At 45.7% G+C, this 14264-nt stretch overlaps 1 protein-coding gene across 1 annotated transcript in view; it reads left to right on the top strand.

The window, feature by feature from the left end:
* The window catches only part of LOC138666942 (gastrula zinc finger protein XlCGF66.1-like), a 219637-nt gene extending 205662 nt beyond the window's left edge, over positions 1 to 13975 (top strand). Inside the window, exon 13 of the mRNA XM_069755137.1 lies at positions 12507 to 13975. Coding sequence (XP_069611238.1) covers positions 12507 to 13759 — 1253 coding nt within the window. The 3' untranslated portion in view covers positions 13760 to 13975. The remainder of the gene's footprint in view (positions 1 to 12506) is intronic.
* Positions 13976 to 14264: the final 289 nt, after the last annotated feature.

The following is a 14264-nucleotide window of genomic DNA, read 5'->3' as shown; positions in this document are numbered from 1 at the left end:
CCGCCATCTTCCAAAATTGCGGGCGCATGCGCAGTGCGCCCGCCGAATCTGCCGGCCGGCAGATTCGTTCCAAAGTGCATTTTGATCACTGAGATAGATTATATCTCAGTGATCAAAATAAAAATAATAATAAATGACCCCCCCCTTTGTCACCCCCATAGGTAGGGACAATAAAAAAATAAAGAAATTTTTTTTTTCCACTAATGTTAGAATAGGGTTAGGGTTAGGGGTAGGGTTAGGGTTAGGGGTAGGGTTAGGGGTAGGGTTAGGGTTTCGGTATGTGCACACGTATTCTGGTCCTCTGCGGATTTTTCCGCTGCGGATTTGATAAATCCGCAGTGCTAAACCGCTGCGGATTTATGGCGGATTTACCGCGTTTTTTTCTGCGCATTTCACTGCGGTTTTACAACTGCGATTTTCTATTGGAGCAGTTGTAAAACCGCTGCGGAATCCGCACAAAGAAGTGACATGCTGCGGAATGTAAACCGCTGCGTTTCCGTGCAGTTTTTCCGCAGCATGTGTACAGCGATTTTTGTTTCCCGTAGGTTTACATTGAACTGTAAACTCATGGGAAACTGCTGCGGATCCGCAGCGTTTTCCGCAGCGTGTGCACATACCTTTAGAATTAGGCTATGTGCACACGGTGCGGATTTGGCTGCGGATTGGCCGCTGCGGATTCGCAGCAGTGTTCCATCAGGTTTACAGTACCATGTAAACATATGAAAAACCAAATCCGCTGTGCCCATGGTGCGGAAAATACCGCGCGGAAACGCTGCGTTGTATTTTCCGCAGCATGTCAATTCTTTGTGCGGATTCCGCAGCGTTTTACACAATAAAAAAATAAAAATTTTCCTCAATAGGAATCCGCAGGTGAAATCCGCACAAAAAACACTGGAAATCCGCGGAAAATCCGCAGGTAAAACGCAGTGCCTTTTACCCGCGGATTTTTCAAAAATGGTGCGGAAATATCTCACACGAATCCGCAACATGGGCACATAGCCTTAGGGTTAGGGTTGGAATTAGGGTTGTGGTTAGGGTTGTGATTAGGGTTATGGCTACAGTTGGGATTAGGGTTAGGGGTGTGGGGGGGTTAGTGTTGGAGTTAGAATTGAGGGGTTACCACTGTTTAGGCACATCAGGGGTCTCCAAACGCAACATGGCGCCACCATTGATTCCAGCCAATCTCGTATTCAAAAAGTCAAATGGTGCTCCCTCACTTCCGAGCCCTGACGTGTGACCAAACAGTGGTTTACCCCCACATATGGGGTACCAGCATACTCAGGACAAACTGCGCAACAATTACTGGGGTCCAATTTCTCCTGTTACCCTTGTGAATCTAAAAAAATGCTTGCTAAAACATAATTTTTGAGGAAAGAAAAATGATTTTTTATTTTCACGGCTCTGCGTTGTAAACGTCTGTGAAGCACTTGGGGGTTCAAAGTGCTCACCACATATCTAGATAAGTTCCTTGGGGGGTCTAGTTTCTAAAATGGGGTCACTTGTGGGGGTTTCTACTGTTTAGGCACACCAGGGGCTCTGCAAACGCAACGTGACACCCGCAGACCATTCCATCAAAGTCTGCATTTCAAAAGTCACTACTTCCCTTCTGAGCCCCGACGTGTGCCCAAACAGTGGTTTACCCCCACTCATGGGGTATCAGCGCACTCAGGAGAAACTGGACAACAACTTTTGGGGTCCAATTTCTCCTGTAACCCTTGGGAAAATAAAAAATTCTGGGCTAAATAATTATTTTTGAGGAAAGAAAACGTATTTATTATTTTCACGGCTCTGCATCATAAACTTATATGAAGCACTTGGGGGTTCAAAGTGCTCACCACACATCTAGATAAGTTCCTTTCGGGGTCTAGTTTCCAAAATGGGGTCACTTGTGGGGGGTTTCTACTGTTTAGGCACATCAGGGGCTCTGCAAACGCAACGTGACGCCCGCAGAGCATTCCATCAAAGTCTGCATTTCAAAACGTCACTACTTCAATTCCAAGCCCCGGCATGTGCCCAACAGAGGCGTAGCTAGAGCTTTTGCCGCCCGGGGCTGATCCCGAGTTTGGCGCCCCCCCCCCCCAGCTCAATACACACAAAGGTTACCAAAAATGGTTTTCCTGTTTTGTAGAACTTAAACTGGGCCTAATGGTGTCACCCCCACATGCCACACCTGTGACTTAATACCACCACACCATGACCAGGCCACATAGTGACCGAATAATACTACATACAAGGGACATATACCACAACACCATTTCCAGACCACATATTACCACCACATAGTGACTGAATACTACAATACTGATCAGTAATAAAAAAAAAACCACAATACTATCACCATAAGTGCCAGTATTCACAGGAGATCTGTACTTAGTATGCAGTGTCTGTGTAGAGGTAATACAGAGATCACTGGTGACATTATACACAGGACCTCTATATAGTATACAGTGTATAGTGTCAGTGTATAGGTAACACTGACTCACCAGTGACGTCTCTAGGTGAAGTCCTTCATCTTTCATCCAGCACAGACCGCCATCATTCCTTCCAGCCAGGACTCGTTTCTGCAGGAAATAACACAGTTATCTCGAGCTCCGCTTGCAGAACACATTACTTAATTTTTCACAACTTCTACATTACACCACATGAAGAAAAAAAGGTGATATAGTGTCACTCTGCACAGTAACAGGACCGCCCCCCCATTTAAAACAGTATACTCAAAAAATAAAATAAATACATCACTGCAGTAATAATATCCCTTAATTATCCCCTATGGTAATAATATTCCCCACCCTGGCCCCGTTTATCTCATTCCTGGCTCCAGCCATATGTTGTCGTATCCTGCCCTCATGAGTATCCATTCTACCCCATATGATCTCCCCATCCTGCCCCACCAGCCTCCATCGTATCCGTCCTGCCCCATGATCCAATCCTGCCCCGTGTCTCCAATCATGCCCCGTATCTACATTCTGCCCATGCCTCAAGTCCTGCCCCCAGTGTGTCCAGCATATTACCCCCATGTTGTCCAGCAATCTGCCCCAGTGTGTCCAGCATATTACCCCCATGTTGTCCAGCAATCTGCCCCAGTGTGTCCAGCATATTACCCCCAGTGTGTCCAGCAATCTGCCCCAGTATGTCCAGCATATTACCCCCAGTGTGTCCAGCAATCTGCCCTCAGTGTGTCCAGCAATCTGCCCCAGTGTCCAGCCTTTCCCCAGTGTGTCCAGCAGTCTGCCCCAGTGTGTCCAGCATATTACCCCCAGTGTCCAGCATTGCCCCAGTGTGTCCAGTATATTACCCCCAGTGTGTCCAGCAATCTGCCCCAGTGTCCAGCATTGCCCCAGTGTGTCCAGAAGTCTGCCCCAGGGTCTCCAGCATTGCCTCAATGTGTCCAGAAATCTGCCCCAGGGTCTCCAGTATTGCCCCAGTGTGTCCAGCAATCTGCCCCAGGGTCTCCAGTATTGCCCCAGTGTGTCCAGCAATCTGCCCCATGGTCTCCTGTATTGCCCCAGTGTGTCCAGCATTCTGTCCCATGGTCTCCAGTATTGCCCCGGTGTGTCCAGCAATCTGCCCCATGGTCTCCAGTATTGCCCCAGTATGTCCAGAAATCTGCCCCAGGGTCTCTAGTATTGCCCCAGTGTGTCCAGCAATCTGCCCCAGGGTCTCCAGTATTGCCCCAGTGTGTCCAGCAATCTGCCCCATGGTCTCCTGTATTGCCCCAGTGTGTCCAGCATTCTGCCCCATGGTCTCCAGTATTGCCCCGGTGTGTCCAGCAATCTGCCCCATGGTCTCCAGTATTGCCCCAGTGTGTCCAGCATTCTGCCCCATGGTCTCCAGTATTGCCCCAGTGTGTCCAGCATTCTGCCCCATGGTCTCCAGTATTGCCCCAGTGTGACCAGCAATCTGCCCCATAGTCTCCTGTATTGCCCCAGTGTGTCCAGCAATCTGCCCCATGGTCTCCTGTATTGCCCCAGTGTGTCCAGCAATCTGCCCCATGGTCTCCTGTATTGCCCCAGTGTGTCCAGCAATCTGCCCCATAGTCTCCTGTATTGCCCCAGTGTGTCCAGCAATCTGCCCCATGGTCTCCTGTATTGCCCCAGTGTATCCAGCATTCTGCCCCATGGTCTCCAGTACTGCCCCAGTGTGTCCAGCAATCTGCCCCATGGTCTCCAGTATTGCCCCAGTGTGTCCAGCATTGCCCCAGCCCCAGACAGTCAGACATAAAGAAAAAAAAAAAAAAAGTAAAATCCTCACCTCTCCCGTTCCCAGCGCAGGTCCGGTGCAGTCAGCGTCTCTCCGGCTCTGCGACGCTCAGGACAGAGAGGCAGAGCGGCGCGCACAGTAGTGACGTCATCGCGCCCTCTGCTCTGAGACGTCGCAGAGTCAGAGGACGCTGCAGCTGCCGGCGCCGCAGGAACCAGGAGAGGTGAGTATAGAGCGGGGGGCGGGGGCGGGGGCGGGACCCGGGGGTGGGGGGAGCTGGCCCTGGTCGTGGCGGCGGACGGCGCCGCCCGAAGATTTAAAGGGGCGTCTTTTTTTTTTTTTTTTTTTTTTTTTTAATCTTCTTCTCCTGCAGCGCCGGCCGCCCCCAGCATTGTGCCGCCCGGGGCGGACCGCCCCCCCCGCACCCCCCTTCCTACGCCACTGGTGCCCAAACAGTAGTTTACCCCCACATATGGGGTATCACCGTACTCAGGAGAAACTGGACAACAAATATTGGGGTCAAATTTCTCCTGTTACCCTTGGGAAAATTAAAAAATTCTGGGCTAAATAATTATTTTTGAGGAAAGAAAACGTATTTATTATTTTCACGGCTCTGCATTATAAACTTCTATGAAGCACTTGGGGGTTCAAAGTGCTCACCACACATCTAGATAAGTTCCTTTCGGGGTCTAGTTTCCAAAATGGGGTCACTTGTGGGGGGTTTCTACTGTTTAGGCACATCAGGGGCTCTGCAAACGCAACGTGACGCCCGCAGAGCATTCCATCAAAGTCTGCATTTCAAAACGTCACTACTTCAATTCCAAGCCCCGGCATGTGCCCAAACAGTGGTTTACCCCCACATATGGGGTATCAGCGTACTCAGGAGAAACTGGACAACAACTTTTGGGGTCCAATTTCTTCTGTAACCCTTGGGAAAATAAAAAATTGCAGGCTAAAAGATCATTTTTGAGAAAATAATTTTTTTTTTTTATTTTCATGGCTCTGCGTTATAAACTTCCGTGAAGCACTTGGGGGTTCAAAGTCCTCACCACACATCTAGATTAGTTCCTTTGGGGGTCTAGTTTCCAAAATGGTGTCATTTCTGGGGGATTTCCAATGTTTAGGCACACAGGAGCTATCCAAACGCGACATGGTGTCCGCTAACGATGGAAATAATTTTTCATTCAAAAAGTCAAATGGCGCTCCTTCCCTTCCGAGCCTTACCATGTGCCCAAACAGTGGTTTACCCCCACATGTGAGGTATTGGTGTACTCAGGAGAAATTGCCCAACACATTTTAGGATCCATTTTATCCTGTTGCCCATGTGAAAATGAAAAAATTGAGGCTAAAAGAATTTTTTTGTGAAAAAAAAGTACTTTTTCATTTTTACGGATCAATTTGTGAAGCACCTGAGGGTTCAAAGTGCTCACTATGCATCTAGATAAGTTCCTTGGGGCGTCTAGTTTCCAAAATGGGGTCACTTGTGGGGGAGCTCCAATTTTTAAATTTTTAGGCACATGGGGGCTCTCCAAACGTGACATGGTGTCCGCTAAAGAGTGGAGCCAATTTTTGATTCAAAAAGTCAAATGGCGCTCCTTCCCTTCCAAGCCCTGCCGTGCGCCCAAACAGTGGTTTACCCCCACATATGAGGTATCAGCGTACTCAGGAGAAATTGGACAACAACTTTCGTGGTTCAGTTTCTCCTTTTACCATTGGGAAAATAAAAAAATTGTTGCTAAAAGATAATTTTTGTGACTAAAAAGTTAAATGTTCATTTTTTCCTTCCATGTTGCTTCTGCTGCTGTGAAGCACCTGAAGGGTTAATAAACTTCTTGAATGTGGTTTTGAGTACCTTGAGGGGTGCAGTTTTTAGAATGGTGTCACTTTTGGGTATTTTCAGCCATATAGACCCCTAAAACTGACTTCAAATGTGAGTTGGTCCCTAAAAAAAATGGTTTTGTAAATTTCGTTGTAAAAATGACAAATCGCTGGTGAAATTTTAACCCTTATAACTTCCTAACAAAAAAAAATTTTGTTTCCAAAATTGTGCTGATGTAAAGTAAACATGTGGGAAATGTTATTTATTAACTATTTTGTGTCACATATCTCTCTGGTTTAACAGAATAAAAATTCAAAATGTGAAAATTGCGAAATTTTCAAAATTTTCGCCAAATTTCCGTTTTTATCACAAATAAACGCAGAATTTATTGACCTAAATTTACCACTAACATGAAGCCCAATATGTCATGAAAAAACAATCTCAGAACCGCTAGGGTCCGTTGAAGCGTTCCTGAGTTATTACCTCATAAAGGGACACTGGTCAGAATTGCAAAAAATGGCAAGGTCTTTAAGGTCAAAATAGGCTGGGTTATGAAGGGGTTAAATTAAATGTATAATAGGTAGATAAAATGACAAGAAATAAGTGATTCATAGGAGAGCCCAGAGACAAAAGTACACATTATAGCACAAGGTCAAATAGGTAAGTATCAGCAATTATAGACAATATCATGCAAGGATATGAGGATAAACCTGTCACGGTGCCTGGATATCTATGCTGCAGGGGAAGCTGCACACAGCAGCTGAGCAAAATGCCAAGTTACTAACCTGAACCCACAGGACCTTTGACATGAAACAGAGTGTACAGGTAACGAACAGGACCTAGACCATGTGACAGAGTGGGAGGAGGAAATGGGGGCGGAGCCAGACGCCAGGGAAACAGAGAAGGGACAAGCACTAAAGAATTATCAAACAAGCAGAAGTCGTAGCCAGGAGATTACCAGGTACCAAAACAGAGAGACAGAGGATCATCAGAAGCAAAGCCAGAGTTCAGTAGCCAGGAACACAAACAGGGTAAAGCACAGAAAGCAAGACAACGCTATGCAAACCAGGCACACAATCCAGGAGTCACGCATACAGACAGAAACAGAATCTATAGCTGACAGAGAAACCAGGCTAGTATAAATACCCCTCCCAATATAGAAAAGAGGCTAGCAAAAATTAACCCTGACAGGACATTAACCATGTCCTGACCATGACAGTACCCCCCCCTTAACGGGGGGCCACTGGACCCCCAGGCTTCTCAGGGTATCTTACATGAAAAGCCCGCACCAGTCGATCAGCATGCACAGAACTGGCCGGAACCCATGACCTGTCCTCAATAGAAAACCCCTTCCAATGTACAAGGTACTGAAGCCTACGACGCACCCACCGTGAATCAATGATGCGCCCTACCTCGTACTCCAGCTGACCCTCTACCAATACTGGCGGAACAAATGAAGAATCTTCTCTAACTGTCCCCACAGGTTTTAATAGGGACCTGTGGAAGACATTAGAAATTTTGAAAGAGGTGGGTAACTGTAACCTATAGGCCACTGGGTTGATCACCTCAATAATCTTGTATGGACCTATAAACCTGGGGCCCAACTTCATGGAGGGAATCTTAAGTTTGATGTTACGAGTAGACAACCATACCTTCTCCCCCACCGTCAGTGTAGGAGCTGACCCCCTCCTCCTGTCTGCAAAATGTTTGTACCTCTTTTGGGCTTTGGAGATGTTCGCCTGAACCTCCCTCCAAAGGGTTCTTAACTGTTGCACCAGACCCTCAGCACCAGGGCAACCAGAATCCATGCGGGAAAATTCTCCAAACTGTGGAACAAATCCACAATTGACTTCAAAGGGAGATTTGCCAGTAGACTGATTAATACGACAATTGAACGCAAACTCAGCCATGGGTAAAACCTCACACCAGTCCTCCTGTCTGGAAGAGGCCAGGCATCTCAAAATCTGTTCCAACAACTGGTTGGTGCGTTCAGTCTGTCCGTTGGATTCCGGGTGATAAGCAGAGGAAAATGACAACGTAACCCCCAACTTCTTACAAAAAGCTCTCCAAAACCTGGCCACAAACTGCACACCCGTGTCAGACACCACATTCACAAGGACCCCATGCAACTGAACTATATGCTGAATAAACAAGCGAGCCAAGGTTTCAGCAGAAGGCAACGCAGGTAGCGGCACAAAATGGGCTTGCTTTGAAAACCTATCAACCACAACCCAAACTACAGAGTTGCCCTTGGAAGACGGAAGATTAGTGATAAAATCCATGGAGAGGTGTGTCCAGGGTTTATCCGGAATTGGCAAAGGTACCAATTCCCCGGCCGGCCGAACCAGAGAGCTCTTAGAACGAGCACACACCCCACAAGAATTCACAAACTTTTTGATATCCGAACCCATAGAAGGCCACCAAAAGTTCCTAGCTACTGCCCCCGGGTAGCTGCAATCCCAGGGTGTGCACTCAACACAGAATCATGAAATTCTTGCAGAAGTGTGAAACGGAAGTGATCGGGTACAAACAGTTTACCTTGGGGTTTATTCCTGGGAGCTTGTGCCTGTGCATTCAAAATCTCCCTCTGTAACTCAGATGAGACTTCAGCCACAACCACTCCAGGTTGAAGAATGGAGGAAGCAGGTTCTGGAGGGGACACAGAATCAAAACTACGGGATAAGGCATCCGCCTTCACATTTTTAGACCCTGGTCGGAATGTAATGGTAAAATGAAACTGAGAAAAAAAAAGTGCCCACCGAGCCTGTCTGGGGGTTAATCTCTTAGCGGACTCGATATAGGCCAAATTTTTATGATCAGTGATGACCGTAACGGGAAAAACAGCCCCCTCAAGAAAATGCCTCCATTCTTCGAAGGCCAATTTAATTGCCAACAATTCTCTGTTGCCAACATCATAATTTCTCTCGGCCGAAGAGAATTTTTTTAGAGAAAAAGGCACAGGGTTTAAGGTTAGTAAGGGTGGACGGACCCTGAGACAACACTGCCCCCACCCCCACCTCCGAGGCGTCAACCTCCACGATAAAAGGTTTCGATGGATCGGGTTGTATCAACACAGGTGCTGAAGTGAAACATTTCTTCAGTGTCAGAAAGGAATTTTTTGCGGCCATGGACCAATTTTTTACATCCGCCCCTTTGAGTGTGAGGTCCGTCAAGGGTTTCACTACCTGCGAAAACCCTTTAATGAACTTCCTATAATAATTAGCGAAGCCCAGAAATCGTTGCAACCCCTTCAGGTCCTGAGGTTGCACCCAATCAGAAATGGCCTGAACCTTCCCAGGATCCATGCGGAATCCCTCTCCAGATACAATTAACCCCAGAAAAGACAGTTCTTGCAAAAAGAACGAGCACTTCTCCAGCTTAGCATATAAATGGTTCTCCCTGAGTCTTACAAGAACCGAGTGAAGATGGTGTAAGTGTGACTGACTGTCCTCTGAGTATATCAAGATGTCATCCAGGTAAATGACAACATAACGCCCAATCAGGTCAGAAAACACAACATTAATAAAACTCTGGAAAACAGCAGGAGCGTTGGTGAGACCGAAGGGCATGACCAAATTTTCAAACAAGCCCTCGGTCGTCAGAAATGCTGTTTTCCATTCATCCCCCTCTCGGATCCTTATCAGATTATAAGCCCCTCGTAAGTCAAGCTTGGAAAACCACTTGGCCCCAGTGAGTTGATTACATAAATCAGGAATCAGAGGAAGAGGATACGTGTTTTTAACAGTAATCTTATTTAGTTCTCGAAAGTCTAGGCACGGTCGCAAACCACCATCTTTTTTCTTGACAAAGAAAAACCCCGCAGCAACGGGTGAGACAGAGGGCCGAATATGCCCCTTGCGGAGACTCTCTGTGATGTACTCTTTCATAGATTGGCGCTCAGGCCCAGACAAATTGTACAGACGAGCCTTGGGTAATTTGGCTCCCGGGATCAAATCAATTGCACAATCACCGGGTCGATGTGGTGGAAGCGCCTCAGCCTCACTTTCGGAAAACACGTCTTCGAAGTCCTTCAGGTACTCCGGAATACCCTCCAGACCGACAGACGACACAGATACAGACTTAATAGGGTTAACAAGAGGTCCCAGGTTACAACATGGACCATTACCCTTACATCTCCATTGAGTGATTTCCCCTGCCACCCAATCAATGACAGGATTGTGGCGTTGCAGCCAAGGCATACCCAGTACCAGTCCTGCAGGTAGATTATTCATTACAAAGCAACTTAATTTTTCCACATGAGTGGAACCCACCTTCAGAGAAAAAACATCAGTCCCGAAACAAATTCCATCCCGGGTAAGAGGGGATGAATCAACAGCCACAACTTTAACAGGGTTTTTCAGCCTGACTGTCCCTATCTTATGACGAGTCACAACTTGGGCATCAATCAAATTAATAGAAGAGCCACAGTCAACAAAGGCGGTGGTCACCACAGGACCGCCAGCAAGTTCCAATTCCACTTGAAGCAATATTTTGGCAAGTGAAAAAACATGTACCTGGGAGTCTGGACAACCTCCTCGATTGTTGCCCAGACTCAGTCGTTTCTCAGACGGTTTCACAGAAGAAGGGCAGAGTGGACAGTTGCTTTTCCAATGTCCAGAGGCTCCACAGTAAAAGCACAATTGATTGTCTCTCCGGCGCCTCCTTTCTTTCTCCATAACCGAAACTGACCCAATCTCCATGGGTTCAGATACAGGAGCAGCGTCACGCAATTTGGAAAACAAGGAAGTCTCTTGCTGCATCACTCCTCGAGCACGGAGTCTCCGGTCCATTCGAACTACCTGTGTCATGGCATCCTCCAGGGTATTAGGAGGAGGATGAAGTGCCAGAGCGTCCTTCAGACGGTCAGACAGACCCATGCGGAACAACCCCCTCAGGGCTGCATCATTCCAAGAAATTTCAGCTGCCCAGCGCCTAAACTCTGAGCAGAACCATTCAGCAGAGTGCTTCCCTTGTGTCAAACTCATCACCATTTCCTCCGCCAGATGTACTCTATCTGGTTCATCATAAATGAGCCCCAGGGACTCAAAAAACAGGTTCACAGACATGCGTTCAGGAGCAGAGGGGGAGAGGGAGAAGGCCCATGCTTGAGGGGACCCCCTTAATAAAGACATAACTACCCCCACCCTCTGTCTTTCATTTCCCGAGGCCCGGGGACGCAACTCAAAAAACAACCTGCATCCCTCCCTAAAGACCCTGAATAACTTTTTATCCCCAGAAAAAGAATCGGGTAACTTTACAGGTGGTTCGGGGTCCACCAGGGATACATCAGTGGTGCCCCCCTCCCGGGACCGCAAGGAAGCAGACATCTGTAAAGCACCTGCCACATCTCTCTGCACCTGCTGGTGCGAGTGGACCAGGGCTTGCTGTTCCACAGACAGCTTCTGCAGCAACTGGGAGAGCTCATTAATCTGCCCCGTGAGAACCTGTACAGGATCCATGGCATACCAAGAACCCCCCACCAGGGAAAAAGACTGTAAGGTCAGCTATAATGTCACGGTGCCTGGATATCTATGCTGCAGGGGAAGCTGCACACAGCAGCTGAGCAAAATGCCAAGTTACTAACCTGAACCCACAGGACCTTTGACATGAAACAGAGTGTACAGGTAACGAACAGGACCTAGACCATGTGACAGAGTGGGAGGAGGAAATGGGGGCGGAGCCAGACGCCAGGGAAACAGAGAAGGGACAAGCACTAAAGAATTATCAAACAAGCAGAAGTCGTAGCCAGGAGATTACCAGGTACCAAAACAGAGAGACAGAGGATCATCAGAAGCAAAGCCAGAGTTCAGTAGCCAGGAACACAAACAGGGTAAAGCACAGAAAGCAAGACAACGCTATGCAAACCAGGCACACAATCCAGGAGTCACGCATACAGACAGAAACAGAATCTATAGCTGACAGAGAAACCAGGCTAGGAGCGAGTATAAATACCCCTCCCAATATAGAAAAGAGGCTAGCAAAAATTAACCCTGACAGGACATTAACCATGTCCTGACCATGACAAAACCCAGGCCAAGAAAAATATCACATATAAATACCCAGGGTCCAGAGGGCTCTAGTGTATCCCCTTAAACGCATACACTGGATACAGTATACTAGATACACTGGAGCCCTCTGGACCATAAATAATGTGGACACCCTCTGTTTTTTCACAGACATGACGGACATGAGTTGGGCTTTATTTTTTGATGGATCAGTAGAAGTTTTTATTGGTATTATTTTCGCCTACTTAACAGTGACTTTTTATTCCATATTTGGGAGGCAGAGTGAACAAACAGTTAAGCACGATGCTTTACTGGTTCATCCTATGAGGTTTTCTATTACTGTGAACTATTATTGTCTTGGTGAATAATTCAATATTTTTATATAACTTGCCATTTTTATGGTTAGTAAGCATACATTTTCAAAAATATGAAATTCAAGGATATTTTATTAAAAAAATAATAATTGGTTTTATTCTTGGCAGATTACTGTTCGAGACGATTAGAAGGAAAGCTGACATCTTCAATTTTTAAATCGGATGATCTTGAGATCCCACAGAATACAATTGAAGTGAATGCCATTACTCCAGATATACCATCATCCCTTCACAGCAAAGATCTGTTATCTGATCCTTTGAAACAGGTCCTGTCTTCTGATTCCTTACCAACTACTAAGGAAAATCAATGTCACAAAATAAGTAGTAAAAAACAAATGGCTCCTAAAGTAAAAACAGAATATGGAAATAGTTTTCCCCTCGAAATGTCTTTTCTAAGGAAAGCAAATTGTATCAAGCATAAAAAAATTCACACAGTAGAGAATATATTTTCTTGTTCAAAGTGTGGGAAATGTTTTAACAAGAAATCAAATTTGGTTAGTCACCAGAGAACTCACACAGGTGAGAAGCCTTTTTCATGTTCAGAATGTGGAAAATGGTTTAATCGGAAATCAACTTTGGTTAGTCACCAGAGAATTCACACTGGGGAGAAGCCTTTTTCATGTTCAGAATGTGGGAAATGTTTTAACTGGAAATCTGATGTTGTGCTACACCAGAGAACCCACACAGGGGAGAAGCCTTTTTCATGTTTAGGATGTGGGAAATGTTTTAACAGAAAATCAGATCTTGTTACTCACCAGAGAATTCACACAGGAATGCAGCCTTTTTCATGTTCAGAATGTGGAAAATATTTTAACCAGAAATCACGATTGGATAGTCACCAGAGAAGTCACACAGGTGTGAAACCTTTTTCATGTTCAGAATGTGGAAAATGTTTTAACAGAAAATCAGATCTTGTTAATCACCAGAGAATTCACACTGGAGAGAAGCCTTTTTTATGTTCAGAATGTGGAAAATGTTTTAACTGGAAATCTGATGTTGTGCTACACCAGAGAACCCACACAGGGGAGAAGCCTTTTTCATGTTTAGAATGTGGGAAATGTTTTAACAGAAAATCAGATCTTGTTACTCACCAGAGAATTCACACTGGGGAGAAGCCTTTTTTATGTTCAGAATGTGGAAAATCTTTTAACCAGAAATCAAGTCTTGTTGGTCATCAGAGAATTCACACTGGTGCAAAGCCTTTTTCATGTTCAGAATGTGGAAAATGTATTGCACTAAAATCAAATTTTTTAAAGCACCAAAGAATTCACACAAAGGAGAAAACTTTTTCATGTTCAGAATGTGGAAAATGTTTTCCAAAGAAATCAACTCTTGTTACACATCAGATAACTCACACATAGGTGAAGCCATTTTAATGGAAAATGTTTTGTGAAGAAATAATCTCTTAGTCACCAGAGCAGTCACACAGGTGAGAAGCTTTTTTAGGTTCTTAATGGTGGAAATGTTTTACTTGGAAATACACACTAAGCAAGAAAAAAAATCTTGCTAATAAGCGAGTGCATCTTATAGACTGGAGACAGGTTCCTGTGACAGAAGAGAAAAATAACACAGTGCCCTTCCTGATCACTGAGAGAACTGCTCTCTCCTCCAGCCCCACACCTATGTGATTGATTGTGCAGAGCAGAAGAGGAAGGTACTGGGACCTACACAGAGGCTGCACATCCTGAGTGAGCAGCTAAAGAACTTTCCACCCGCTAAGTTCAAGGTCCTTTCAGATCATATAACACTGTTTTACATATTTTCCAAAAGTTGTCAGGTTCAGTTATTAATTGAGCCATTTCTTAATGATTTTGATCTCCTGAATTCAAATCTGACAATACATTTTTTTAGTTTTCTCGTGTTTGT

Source organism: Ranitomeya imitator, chromosome 2, assembly GCF_032444005.1.
Source record: "Ranitomeya imitator isolate aRanImi1 chromosome 2, aRanImi1.pri, whole genome shotgun sequence".
In the NCBI taxonomy this organism is placed as follows: domain Eukaryota; kingdom Metazoa; phylum Chordata; class Amphibia; order Anura; family Dendrobatidae; genus Ranitomeya; species Ranitomeya imitator.
This window is presented reverse-complemented; position numbering and strand designations above follow the sequence as displayed.